The 14,893-nt window shown below is 40.9% G+C and overlaps 1 protein-coding gene across 6 annotated transcripts in view; it reads right to left on the bottom strand.

Annotated features, from left to right (window-relative positions):
- Positions 1-2,488: 2,488 nt before the first annotated feature.
- Positions 2,489-14,893, bottom strand: part of kiaa1109 (KIAA1109 ortholog) — an 84,153-nt gene continuing 71,748 nt past the window's right edge. For all 6 annotated transcript variants that reach the window (XM_035168477.2, XM_035168478.2, XM_035168480.2 and 3 more), the window contains 10 exons: positions 14,568-14,721; positions 12,877-13,034; positions 11,511-11,700; positions 10,770-10,987; positions 10,135-10,386; positions 9,719-9,922; positions 8,708-8,902; positions 7,708-7,842; positions 5,652-5,835; positions 2,489-3,728 (listed from right to left, as the gene is read on the bottom strand). In XM_035168477.2, the coding sequence (XP_035024368.1) occupies positions 3,512-3,728; positions 5,652-5,835; positions 7,708-7,842; positions 8,708-8,902; positions 9,719-9,922; positions 10,135-10,386; positions 10,770-10,987; positions 11,511-11,700; positions 12,877-13,034; positions 14,568-14,721 (1,907 nt within the window). In that variant the 3' untranslated portion in view covers positions 2,489-3,511. The remainder of the gene's footprint in view (positions 3,729-5,651; positions 5,836-7,707; positions 7,843-8,707; positions 8,903-9,718; positions 9,923-10,134; positions 10,387-10,769; positions 10,988-11,510; positions 11,701-12,876; positions 13,035-14,567; positions 14,722-14,893) is intronic.

Here is a 14,893-nt window from a genome sequence, read left to right as displayed (position 1 = left end):
ATATCTTAGTATTGAAAAACAAGTTACGGATGTTAGCATGCTAACAGCTAGCCCCAGCCCGGCGAGTGGGTCGCTGTAGTGATGGTCAGAGAAGTGGCTGCTCCGCTTGTCTTGTAAAAATAACGACGGCTGAAGTTGTTGGCAGGCGAAAGTCACCATCTGCTCCAGGAAGGATCCCACGTTTGGCGGCAGAATGTTTTTTACATAAAAGCCCCTTTAAAAACCCCGTATGTTTTAAACGTACACATTCTGCAGATAAAATATTCACACATATTTTCAGCGTGATCTTCTAGACTTTTATAAACATCTCACACATCACAACTATGTTTTCCCAATGCTTAACAATCTGAGCCCACAACTAATGACACTTCATGCTGTCTGTCAGTTTTCCTCGACTGGACACACTCAGTGGAAACTGTCCAGTTTGATTCCAGGCCAGGACGACAGGCAATTCAACACATTCAACATGACCGTCACTAGTTTTTTATGTGTTCCCTCCTGTTTTTATAATTCAGCAGCAGGACGGTAAGGAACCGGTCTCATTAGGCAGGGGTTCAGTTTGTGGGACCTTTGACTCCATCTACTGGTCACTCACTTGGCTCTCGTGTTAAAGTGTGTTTACTGTGACAGAACTGAAATACCACACAGAGATATCAAAAATTGAATAGAACCTCAAAGGCATGTGTGTGTGCAGCAGGCGGAATCAAAATCTAAACTAACGTCCGGCCCAGGCGAGCGAGAGCAGAGACAGGGGCGCGCTCTCACACTGAGCTGTCTGGATGTCCTCAGGTGACACGGCTGTAATCTCACAGCAGACATCACAGAGGAAACCTGCAGTTCACTTCCTCTCCACTGTGCCACTGCTCTCCCCCTTCACCCGCCAACGCACCATCAAAAATGCAAACCCGTGGAACTGAACCAAAAGTGGAGCATGGCTCGTGGTGCGGTGGGATATCAGTGGCAGAGATTAGCGGTGGTGGCGGTGGTGGCGGTGAGGCGGGGGTCTTACAGTGAATTAACTAAACTCTGCAGTGAGCACAGCAGGGTTTTTTATGGATTCGGGGGGAATGGGAAGAAACTGGTGGAGGTTGTTTAAAATGACTGATTTGCAATTTACCTAAAAGCCCAGAACAAAAACAAATTGCTGCCAGAGGAAAGAAAATGTATTACTGTCGACGCCATTAAAGCTTTGATTCAAACAATATGAAGCATTTAAAAAACTGAAAAAAACCCATTCCAAGTTAATTTGAGTTCCATTTTAAATTCTACACACCTAGCACACAAAGTAATGGATTTCATGGATTAGAAAATGAGCAGCACAAGCCCCAGTGGCTCTTAGATTACAGATAGTGTTACTGCATCGTGGCTGGATGTCTCCAAACAGTCGAGTTGCAGAACAAATGGTCATATGGTCTCTTTCTGTTCCTGAGTAATGGTATTAAATCATGATCAGATCATTTCAGTATTTCATCCATCACGCATTTGTGTTAATTTATGGATCTGGTGGAATTTAATATGTACAGAGCAGGAAATAATCGACTTCCTGTTAGCAGAGGCTTTTGGTACGTATGTGCCGTCAGTCTGTGGGATGGTTTTTTTGGAACAGACTGAGGGAAGAAATCAAACAAAGCAAATATCTCAGACAGTTTAAAAAGATGCACTAAGACATCTTTTATGAGAGGTACAGAAAACAAGAGGAGGAATGTAAAACATGTTCCTGATGTACCAGCTTCACGAGAATAGGATGGATTGACATCTCGACATGGAGGCATTAAAAGTGCTGAAGCTAAAGAAACGTAACGTCATTCAAGGGGATCAGTAAAGATTCAGAATTGCACTTTGAAAATGTCGCAAAAGATCTTAAAAAGAACCGTCAGAATCGAGCAGAGGCCGGGATATCAGGATTTTTAGTAACTGGTAAGAGTCGAGGTCCTAAACCCACGATGCAAACTATAACACATCTTACAAACTCCATGCATCCGGTTGGTAACATCAACTTCCTGTGCCAGCGGAAGCCAAGATAACCCTGATGATGTCACAGTGACATCATCAGGGTTACTTTTGCAAAGGGAGAGTAGAAATTAGTGTTAAGGTGAATTTAAAGTTTGGTCTTTGGTCCTCGTGTCGAAAATGTCATCATCCACTGATGTCCAGAGGGGTAGGCAGGGACCCCGGTGCAGACATCCGCGTGCAGCCCAATATCTGTGACCACGTCGACTGCACACGCAGCAGAGGTACAATACAGTATCCACCTGAATGGAATGTGGGATCAGGTGCACACGTGTGGAGCGTCAGACCGACACAAACCCTCATTTAGGTGTGAATGTAACCGTGACCAGAACAAGTACACAACTCACAGTGGACACTGAACGAAGGAAATAAGGCCAACCCTTTAGAGTGGACCTTTAACAGAAGTTTTACATCACTTTAAAAATGGAAGTTACATCCAACTGAACATCTCAGAATCATAGATTAAATCTCTTTAAAATTGAATGGCAATATTTTTATTAAGTTAGGAAATCAACACATTTAAGAAATTCATTTATATACACTGGTTCTACTGTATGGATTTTAAAAAAAGAGACAAAAATATGCTTGACACACCAAGCGACATGTTATAGACTTTGCAATTCACAGACCCATAAATAAAATAATCATTGTTCAAATCATAATTACAAGTTCATGATATTATCACTATCTCAAACCTCCCCGTATTCATTTGTTCACCTCAAAAAAATAAAATAAAATAAAATATAAATCAAGAACACTGTCACTGAACTGTTCTTCTGGTCTTAAAGGACCAGTGTGTAGGAGATTTAGTGGCATCTAGTGGTGAAGCAACTAAATACCCCTCCCCTTCCTAGCGTGCAGGAGAACTGATGGAGCCAGTGTTTGTTTTGTCTCTTCTAGGCTACCGTAGAAACATGGAGACTCTGTAGATATAAAGTGTTCGTTCTGAGGTAATAAAAACACTGATGAAAATATAATTATGAAAATTCTAATCATGAAAATTAGATTAAATTTCTTGCTGACAGATCCCCCTAAATCCAACACACTGGAACTTTAACTGTGGTAAAACTAAAAATACATAAAGCTTATCTACCATGTGTTCCATGGGAAACAAAGAAAAGGCAATGGTTTAAGAAATCATTTCTCATGAAATATCGGTAAGCCTTAAAATAAACTTTCAAGCGATTTCAGTAAGGTCATTTACAACAGGTAAAAGAGGCAGGGTTTTACCATTAAAGCAGTCAAATAATACTAACATTTGCTACTTTGTTCAAAATATACAGAGAATAACCGCTGAAAAGTGCTTCAGTTGGAGCTGCTAGTGGCACGCACCACAGTAAACAACTATGCAGAATTTCACAGGGTTTAGCAGGTAGAACGGGCATGTTTGTTTGTTTGTTGCACAGTCGTCACCACTGCCGTACAGTAATCCAGTGTTTGTTACCTGTAGAGAATGTTCAGTTTGCACAGCTTTCATTACAGTGGTTACACTGAGCCTTCCTCAGTGCTCCTCTTTGTCGCGGCCTTTCTTCTCCTTCTCATCCTGCAGAGCCGTGCCCAGCTTCTTGATGAGCACCGACAGCACCTTGTCCAGCGGGTCCATCACGCCCCTCTGCAGCCACTTGGGGATTGTAGTCCTGGCGTGGTGGAAGCCAAGTTTCTGCAGGATGTAGTCCACACCCACCGGGTCAATCTTACGTCCCGTCCAGGAGATGAGCCTGGAGAGAGAGGGACAGAGGAGATGTCCAGTTTAGTCAGGACCAAATGTTTAAAAACAGCAGATGTTAATAATCACAGGATTATATTAGTCTTTTCAAATTATTTGTCCATATGTTCTCACTCACAGTAGCTAAACACAAACACTCAAGTACTTCAGTACTTTTTACTCAAGATCTTCCGTTCTCTGTTACCTTTTACTTTACCCCACTACATCGTTTTATTTTTGTTGATAACATACAAAACAATGGTTTATAAAATAAAGTATTGCCATCAATTCATCAACTAATCAGTATTAAAATCTTGATCAATCTCAATCAGCTGTAACATAAAATGCAGGTTACACAGTCCTGCATCTTGATTAAGGGTGCTCCGGTTGATCGGCCACTGATCAGTATCGGACGATATTCCCACTGAACACATGAGGCAAAACAAACAGCTGTCAATCATGAAGTGCAACTCTCCATAGAGATGAGAAGGAATTGAGATGGCTCACTTGTCATTTTCTTCATTAAATACTTTTGTATTCTAACTTAGGAAGTTATTTGATGACTACTTTTTCGTTTCTGTCCCGGAGCTGATGCTTGAAATAGATAACTAGTAATCAGTAGCAATGCATCCTGGGCCACACTGAATGATCATATACACACCATGTAAGTACACGTGAAACACGCTGTCTGATCACCATTTGCTTCTCTGTGATGCAAATGACGTGTTTGTCCTCTTGTTGAAGCAGCAGATGTTTGTGTTCCATAATATCACCACAATCCCTTTAAAATCTGCTGTTTGAGAGTTGTTGAGTGAAGAGAAACTTTATAAACTTTGTGAGACGCTGCCTACAACTAATTCCTAATTATTTGAGCCTTCTTGCAAATTCGGCAAATGTAATAAATGAAGTTATTTCTTTCTTTCTATCACGCGTGGTCTGTCTGATCGGGTTGTATAACTTCCTGTACTCCGCACCAGTATGTGTGCCTCCCGGATGAGAGCCAGTCAGAGCCCGGCACTCCTCTCTCTGGTATTAATGCCTTTCTTTGTCATCTGTCTGTGATGTGAACACATCAGATTCCCACACAGTCAGAGAAAACACCCTTGATCTTGATGTTTTGTAGAGAATATACAAATAGAGTATTTTTAAAATGTGATATTGCTGCTATTACATGCTCTACATAACAAATATATATGCATAGCCAAATATATATATATATATATTGATATATGGATAGAGATAGATAGACCTATAGATATAGATAGTATATATTGTTTATTTCATTGCACTACTTTTTCGCTTCTTTGCCCAACTGGTAACGTTTACAACACACAGAACCAGTTTCTATTACAATACAATTCAGAGCACCCGCCTCTATAATAGAAGTATTTAAAAAAAAAATTGGGACCATTCTTTGACGTATTTGTTAAGTTCTTTGTTGTCCTCGTCCATTGCTGTACGTTTATTTCTATGTAAATACACTAGGAGCTGAAAAACTGATTCAAATTCTTATGTGGCCAATAAAGCTGATTCTGAAATGAAATAATTGTATGAATAATTCTTCCACCTCTTTTCATAACAGACCCAACAAATGTAACAAAATCAGCTTGAAGTAGAGTTTGACCTTTACATTCCTCTGTTTTCCTCCGAACAGAAATGACAAGATGTCAAGTCACTCTGAAAGGGACAGTCTAAATTCGTCTGTCTTTCTTTCTTTCTCTAAACCCATTGTCCATTTACATAATGATGTGTGACAGCCTTGTTTATCTGGATCTGCATGTTTGTTCTTTGCATCATTATAAAAATGTGGCGTGAGAATCTTCTCCTGTTTGTTTTGAATGACTGCTCGGACTGAATTTGATTCCGTCATAAGAAAGGGCGCGGGCCTGCTAAGAAAACACCAAACATTTCTGCTGTGCGGTGAAGTCGCGCTGACCTGAGAGTCGGCTCCAGGTGCCACGTGTTGCACATGAACTCCCTCCAGTCCACGGTGGTGTAGTTAATGCCGTCGTCCTTGTCCTTGTCCTTGTCCTTGTCTCCGGAGCTTGAGCTCTCGTCGTGCAGGGCTGTTGGGCTCTTCTGACCCGGCCGAGCCGCAAACATCCGTGGGGCGAAAAGTGCTGAGAACACAAACGATAAGCCTGTCGCATCAAACACTCCACTAGAGTAGAGCCCTGCCCCGGGTCGGTACCCACAGGGAGAAACATTGTGTGATGGGTAAACATTTTATAAATGTAGCATTTGAGAACTGAAGAAATCAAAATGATGAATTGCAGAATTTGAAACATCTAAAGCAGCTCATATGAAACCTAGTCAGATTAATTTGATTGGAAAAGCCTTTGACATCCCCTTTGACCACTTCACTTCCACTCAAACAGCTGTCAGCACCAACACTGAACTAGCTAGAACATTAAAACAGATCATAAAGACAGAAGAAGCCAGGGGTGAACTCAGTGACTTTGCCACAATGTATTAGCTTCTGATAGCCGCGAGCTGAGGAAACACATTGACAGATGCAGGTGCTGCGACATGTCACAGAAGCTTTTCCAAGAACACAACACATCCAGGTGACAGGTCGGGTCACAGGTCATACATTTAGGGTTCCGAGTGGATCGGGATTTCACTTGGAGATAATAGTGGGTAATGGGTCGGGCCTCTAACAAGACAAATACATTCTTCAACCACATGCAGAGGTAAATCACAATGGGTATTCATTAATATCCTTGAAAGTACAACCCTGATAGTTTGGACTCAAGGTCTTTGCACACCATTGTCCAATGTTAAAAAAATAAATACCTCACGCTGTGTCAATCAAACTTATGCTCAGACTCTTGTCCATCCAAAATATTCAGAAGGTGTTGGATTTGTATGTTTTCCACATGTGCCAAAGTTGTTGCTTGAGCTGTTCAGGATCAATAGGATCACAGCAATTTGTTTTCTCCTCATGTGGCCTCAGTGCTGGTAGCGTAGCAAACTGGACAACTGACATCCTGAACTAGATTTGGAAGCGATCGGGCAAATTTCCCAGCTCCTTGATCAAAAGATGAAATCCAGAATACTTGTTCCTGACTAATTCTCAGGATTTGATGGACCCAATGTTTTTGTGAGAGGACCACAAAATCCCCCTCACTGCTCCACTCAATTTTATCTTCAACTGAAATTTTTTTTGAAATGACATAATGGAGTCAGTGTGCAAGGTTTCTGTGTGTGATTTTTAATGGATGATGGGTAGAAAAAAAAAAATGCATATGAAAAATATGAACTTGGTTTGCAAAGACCTTTTAACTCTATTCACATTCAAATGTACATCTGCCTGATTTCAATGATCAGAAATAAATCAAACAGGAACATTTTCAGCGTTTGCCTCGTTTCTCGGTCTGCTCACACTATCAACAGCACAAAGTGGTGGCTCTATTTTAATTGTCATGAAGAATGCATGGACGCTGGCATTAAGAGTGGTAATTTGTTCCTTTGTGACAAGAGGAAAGCCATTAAAATGCTGCGCACGTCGGGCTCCTTGACCTCCCCACTGTGTGTGAAAATAACACTCAGCTGCCTACTTTTCATGCTGCTCTATAATGTGTCCGGGGGCACACAAGCAGCTCTGCAGGTCCCGAGGCAGACAAATGTGCTCCATTTATTTGGTTATTTATTCTAGTTATTTATAATCTTCTTTGGATGGTTTAATGAGTCATGTTCTTTTTATTTTTAAATGTATTTTTGGGGCTTTTTATCCCCTTTTTTGATGGATAGGACAGAGTAAGCTTGTGAAGGGGGCACAGAGAGAGAGTGGGGGACGACATGCATACATGGCGGAATCAAACCCGGGCCTCTGCGGGGTCTACCAGGTGAGCTGTACGCCGCCCCCCCATGAGTCATGTTCTTAACAAGCAGGACAATTTCACCGCCACACCTGTCGTAGGTGACCCATGACTTTGTGTGCACAGTTGGAAGTAACTGGGTAAATGAAAGATTTCGGTAAAGACACAAACCTTTCTCCTTCTCCTTCAGGTAGGCTGAGACCAGGTCGTGCAGGAACATGATGAGCTCGGCGTCCATGGTGACGCAGATGTGGTCTGTGAATTCTGTCACAACGCTGCACTCCACCTTGGGTTTGCTGTCGGAGTCTGGGTAGAAAAAAAACCATCAGGACCAGAAATTAGTCATGGCTTCTTTTAATGAGCAAAATTTGCTTTGTATACGTTTCTTTTAAATCGTATTTGCAAAATGTGAGTAAAAAAATAAAATAAAATGAAAATTGAACATAAACTTTGTGTTTAAGGTTGTTTCCTAAATTTAAAGAGTTTCTATTTCAAAGTCAACGACGAGGCTTCATTACCAACTGGCTGAACATGCCCCGGGCTGTTGTTTAACAATCAGACATGATGTGAATATAAGCTTTTATATGACAATTTACACAATAAGTATTCCAGACCCTGTTTCTGAAGAGAAAGAGTATGTGGTTTAAAAAGATTTGATACTTTTACGAAAAAGAACAAACTTTCTTTGTACAAATACAACAACATCTGGCGTAAAGGTGGGGTAAGCGATTTTAATCTAATATAATATCTCCTCACGGTCTGGTAGCTAAACGTTCTGTGTGTGTTCTGAAGAAAAATCTGGTTTAAATACACATCTGTGGTACTGTATCTGGGAAACAAAGAAAGCTAGATGACCCGAACACCAGAACACTGTTCTAGCCAATCAGCAACAAGGTTCTCAGTACTCATGCTCGGGGCAGAAGGGGGACGGCAGCTATTTCCATGACCATGAACCAAATGAAGCAAATCCTATTTCTTGAAACAATTTCCTTCAAAACATACAGCGTGAACATCTGTGAGGCAGAGACCACCGGGGGTTGCTTCCACACAGCGCTGCAGGCCACGGTGACCACACACCAGTCCATAGATTTTGTATTTTGTCTTCAGATAATGCTGATGTCAGTGGTGGTTGAGATCAGTGGTTCATCGTAGCAATGTCCTGTTACCGTACCTGATAGAGAAGGCTCTTCTGGATCCTGGACATGGATGGACTTGAAGTCCAGCTGCATTCTGGGCAGGGCAAATATCGTCTCTGTCTCGTGGTTGTAGCTGGAGGAGCTGCGGAAGCTGCTCAGCAGACTGGAGCTTTTGGCAGCTACTCCGCTCTCTTGGTTGTTGGCTTCCACGTTCCTGAGCAAGTTCAGCTCTGAAGCGAGAGATAAAAAAGTGAAAAGTCTTTAGAGTTTAAGGTCATGTTCACACTCCTCTGCTTCGTTAAATACTATCTGCACCTATTTTACATTTGAGATAACAGGCAGCTGCGAGGCAGACAGAGAGGCGCTCTTCTGAAAATAAAAGCTTTTTGTCAGAGCTGTCTGAAGAGGAGAAAATTCTGAGAGACTAAAACCAACCCTTTACACCAAGCTGTCAGTTTATTAGGTACGTCTTACAAACTAATGCAATCTAATACAACGGCCCTGCAGTAAATCCTATCTTCATCAAGGTTATATTGATCAGTTTTCATATGAAATAGTGAAAGTAGAGAAACACATGCAAGTTTAATAATAACTCAGCAATCAGTGACCAAAGAAAAAAGATTGACAGTTTTTAAATTAAAAGTACAAAAGTCTCATATCAGCTGAACTTGTGAATGACGTTTTTTTTCCATTATTGACTCTTCCACTTTTTAAAACTGTGTTAGTGAGGAAACTTATTTTTATAGGGAATTTACACACAAGCTGTAATCGGCTCCGAAAATTTTTTTCCTTCTTTGTTTTGACAGTCTAGACAATGCACCTATTCTAGCTCAATGTTCTGACGCAAACCCCTAAAATGATCCCACTGAGTTCCACTTTGTGAGGCTGAGTTATTTCATATTTGGGAGAAGAGAACAGAATCCGTTCTCAGGTTCAGCAGATACTATGAGTATTGAAATAAATATTGTGTCTCCCTGTGTGTGACGACATTAGGATGGACTGTAGAGACATTGATTTAAAGGTAAAGCAAAAATAATAATTGTTACCTTCGTTCCTCATGGCAGTAACGTAGTTGAACCATTCTTTGACTGTAGCGACACCATGTGGAGGGTTTTCATGCCGCCGTCGGGTTATTTTGGTTATGGTGGCCATCGGGCTCTCGAGTGCACCACATGGTTTTGTGACCATGGTGTTGTGACCAAGATGGAAATCCAGTGTTTGAACGATGTAAGTAGAAACATCTATGGAGCCTGGACAAATCAAAAACAAACGTTAATACATTAAAAACAGACGTATGAAAAATAAACGTATAAATTCATATCAACACTACTAATTCCAACAGGAACTAATGACGATTTTCTCTATCTTGTTTATTCAGTGGCTATTTCTTCAATGGATTATCTAGTCTGATTAATACTGCTAGGACGATGTTAAGTCCCTGAAATGAACATTTCCTCCTCACCGTCCTCCCAGATCTTCTGAGCCTCAGTCCAGAAGGCGATGTTGGGCTCTTCCAGGTGGAACAGAGCCCAAGACTTGGAGCGGAAGTTGGGCCCGTGGAAGCAGGCCAGGGTCATGTGATTGCCATGGAGGCTCATTGAACCGCCCAGCTGCACTGCGTCCTCGGGCAGGGGCATCTGGAAGAGGGAGATGTGGCAGCCCGCGATTACCTTCAGCACCCCGGGCCAGTGGCGGTGATGGGCCGCGTCCATGTCTGTGTGACAAAGACAATAAGGAGAGGCAAAATGAGAAGACAAATAAGCTCTGAGTGGAATAATAAGGCATCTTGCTGGAACTAACAAGATCAGATTTTATGTATTATAGCTTTTTTATCCTCATATAACCTACTATCTTTTTTTAATCTGTGCTGCTTTGTTTTTAATTATCTCAGGAGCATGTTTGATTACATTCAGTTGTTGAACAACCTTGTCAACTGTTTGAAAAAGCGGTATACAAATTAAGCTTATTAGAATTTCAAATCATTTTGCTTCCTACAACCAGCAGGACTGCCTCAGACACATGCTGTGCATATCTTATTATGCCAGAGTCTGCATTAAATATTTCACACAGCAGTATAGAAGAAAAATGCAGGCTTACAGAGCTCAGCAGCTCCTTTCTCTATGTTGATGACGGGCGTTTTGGGGGGCAGGTAGGGCCCAGGGCCCCAGGTGGAAAGGGCGCGCTTGCTGGTGTCGAACTGCTGAGTGAAAAACTCCTGCAGCTTCATGCCAATCTTGATGAGGTCCGGTGTGGTGGAGCGTGAAATGATCACCTGGAAAATGTCCCACTGCAAGTCTCCATGGACAAAGATCTCACTGGAAGGAGCAGAGGAGAGAAGATGGGGAGGGAAACAGATGACTGAGATTAAAACGGTAGGAAACACAGGGAGGCAAATAAAGCAGCTAGAAATATTATGTCGGAATATTAAACAAAACTGCATCATGAATGACTCTTTGCTCCAAACATTATGTGTGTGAAACATTCAGAATTGTTGGCTTGAACATTCATCCTCTGATGTTATGGTTTCTATTTTCACTCCTTTGTCATGTTATTCTGACCATATGCAGACATGAGGAGATAATCTTCTTTCTGATGGTAATACTTTAACTTGACTACATGAGTAAATACACAGTTTAAACAAATAGGACTATACGTGTCTCATGTGAAACGGCCCTTTATGAACATCGAGAACAGAAGAACTCTCTACACATCTATTTCTTCATCAAACAAAGCTGCTCCTTTATTAGAATCCACCAAACAGTTCACTAATACACTCGCTAATACAGTAAAGCCCAGTGTTGTTGTGCCGCCGAAGCCTCAGCTGACATAATTTCATACCTTTTCTCTGATAGGCTGGTGTCAACAGAGCACAGGTTGACCTTCCACTCGTCCTGCAGCTGCAGGTCAGCGTTACTGAACACTCCCATCAGGATGCTGGAGCCCATATAGTCCACCCGAGCCTCCGTGGAGCCCATGGTGATCTGGATCTTATGGCTGGGCTGTTGGTTTGGGTGTTCAGAGATGTGGGCTATAAAACAAGACGGTCAGTGTTTAGCACTGTGGCACCGAGTTGCTGCTTGTACAGTGAAATGAAAATCAAACACGATGAGGAAGATATTGAGACAAAAGGCAAAAGATTTTATTTCAAATCTATTTTTAGGACCAGAGCATACAATGGATTGAAAACTATTAAACCCTGTCAGTTCTTTTATACAGTTTTTTGTAGCCAATTTTTGAAGTGTGCTTTACGTTGTATTGATGTTTGGTAAGTTACGTTAATGTCGCCTTCGGAGGCTGCATTTGAAGACCGATTCATTGCGCTTCAGAGACGTACCGTTTTTCAAAGTGGTAATGGTGCTGGCAAGCGACCACAAGATGTCCAATGCTTGGGTATCAAGCTTTAAATCAACAGTTCAAGCTACACATGTTAAAAAGGGGCATTAAAACTTTCTCGTCATGTCCAAGTTCACAAGCTTGTTTTTAAATTAGTCCTGCAGTGCAATCTGTCTGTTGTAGGTGTTTTTTAAATAGGTCTTTAATCAAGTTTTTAAACACAAACAGAAAATCTCGTCTTTTTTGCTGACTTCAGATTCCCTCAAGTGACTTTTTTGTTGCTACTACACAGATTTATTGTCACAGACAGAATTAATGTCACATTTAAATGACATTAAATGTCGTTACGATATGTTGTTGCGATACTAAATTGAATTGCAAACAACATTAAAAAAGAAAACACTCAAATTACTCCCTGGCTTCCACTTCTTTTCTGTGTATTATAAACTGGAGGTTGCATTCTAAAATCAGTAGGAACAAATTATTCACACTGTCTGCTACATAAAACTGAATTGAATGAATGAGCAGTATCTGATGCAAAGCTGCAGAAAGGGAAATATGTTAAAATAAATGCTCATATGCACATGTCAGAAGAGATTTCTTTAAATATATTCTATTTGCAAATGTGTGCAACATATAAATATGCATTATATTAGCTTACTTAAAAACTGCATGCAAAAGTGAGAGTAAAATGTGGAAGAGTTTCTACGTCTATATTTTATTACTGTTCTGCTCCAAGTGCTATGTCAGAGCTCTGCACTAAACTCTGGCTCAACCACATCCTACAGCTTATGCTCTGGGAGACAAAGAGTCACTAACGAGTTGCAGAAAAACAGCAGATTTCTGAAAAGTCAATGCTTTGTTTACTCACAGACCATCTCCAGGGTGTTCACGTCTATGTTGCCACCCACCACCCCGCCCTTGGAGTCGAGCTTGGAGCGGCCAAGGCCGACAGACATGCTGATCTCTCGGTCCCTGTTACTGCCGACAGACAGTCGGCCCTGACTCTTCAGCCCGCTGGTGGTCCAGCTGCGGGAGCAAACACAACAGTGAGCACATCCTGAAACGCTGCTGAATAATGCAGAGGTGCTCTCTATGAAACATGAATGACTTACCCGGGAATAAACACATAACTGAAAAGGAAAAGAGCTCGACCTCAAGTGCTGGCTCTGACTGACAAATCATTAGGTCATTATATGAATGTCTGTATGACTGCACACCATTATCTCATTGTGTCAATTCAACATGTGTCAAGTAGGATTAGACTATTCATTAATGGTACAACTTTGTGGTTCACCTCTTATGTCAATACAAATATTTCTTTAATTAAAAATATTTTTTGGTTTGTGTGTGGTCCAGGTATTACTCATGTTGTGTGGACCTAAATCATTGTGGTTACTTGTCTTCCTTATGGGGACAAAAAAAGTCCCACAACATGATTCATTAAAGTTTATGGGGTAAAGACATGTTTTGAGGTTAAGTTTAGGTTAAAGTTAGGTTATGGTTAACGTTAGGTAAGATGAGTGTCCTCACTAAGATAGAAGTACAAGGCAGTGTGTGTGTGCGTGTGTGTATAAGTTATGAACTGAGCGATACAGGCTCAGAATATCACATGATGGACGGATGTGTCTTGGTCAGTAAAAGTAAAAAATGCAGCAAAAAGTGATTCCAGGTTATTTTTCACAGCTTTCCTGAGTGACTTGAATCCCTCCTCGACTAGTTTGCCAGAATTTTTACTTCCGCATTTAAGTTTGAGGCCAATTTGAAGCAACACCCAGAGGATTTAGCTATACAATACCTGAGGGTGGAAATGATACGGATGCCTGTTTATGTATAAATATTTATTAATTGTTGCATCATCTCTCTGTGTTTGCAGAGAAGGTACTGAATGTAGGGTTATATCTTATTTCAACAGTTTCTCTTCCACAAAATATAAAATTATATAAATGTAAAAACTTTTTGAAATAACATAAAATATTGGGACAACTGGACTACAAATCAGTAATTCAATCATCTTTAATATGAATACAAGAATAATCCTTTTTTTTATCATTTATATGATGTCAATAGCAATAGTTTGACCTCGTGGAAAATATGCTTAATCACTCATTTTGATTTAGTTTTGCTATTGTACATTAATGCTTCGATTTAATGAAGCCGCAGAAAAAAAAACTACAACAGGTGGGCGGACGTCAAAGTCCACAGCATAATCTGATTCTCGTTCATGTTTACTGTTGTAGCATCATCATTGTTATACTGTCTATATCATTACCGCCACCTGGTGGACGGCTTGTTTTAGCCGTTGGTTGTTCGTATGTCAGCAAGATAATTTGCCTCCCCTGGTGAAAACGCAGGCAAACAATGGTCTGCATGAACTTTTTAGTTCCTGGAAAAAGGTTCCTGGGACTTCCAGTTGCAGCTTTAGATGAAAAGACTGATGCCACTCATGTCTAAATAAAACTACAGCTGTTTTGAGTCTCTATGCTAAGCCAAGCTAACCATCTCCTCAAGCTAACAGAGGAAAAATGATCCACATGAAATAGTTCTGAAACCGCTACTTACGTGTTGTTTCCCATTACGTTGCTCATATTCATTTGGACGGTGAGCTGCTTCAGGTTGATGGCGAACACCACCAATGTCTCCCACGGCGCCCCCTGCTGACCCGCTGCTTTACCATTTTTACTGAAGGAGGGAGTGGATGTTTTTGTGACTGAATCTGTAGGAAAATTTATAAAGATTAAAGAAAAGGCGATCGAGAGCAGTTCATAATTTCCATAATTCTATTTACTGGTTTTGGACTTTGCTCTTAAAAATCTGAGATGTGCTTCTGCATTAAGATACACAAACTTTACAGTATAATCCATTTCTACATCTCATTCTGTATGCGG

Source organism: Hippoglossus stenolepis, chromosome 10 (genome assembly GCF_022539355.2).
Source record: "Hippoglossus stenolepis isolate QCI-W04-F060 chromosome 10, HSTE1.2, whole genome shotgun sequence".
NCBI lineage: Eukaryota > Metazoa > Chordata > Actinopteri > Pleuronectiformes > Pleuronectidae > Hippoglossus > Hippoglossus stenolepis.
Note: the sequence above shows the minus strand (reverse complement) of the source record. Positions and strands in the feature narration are given on the sequence as shown.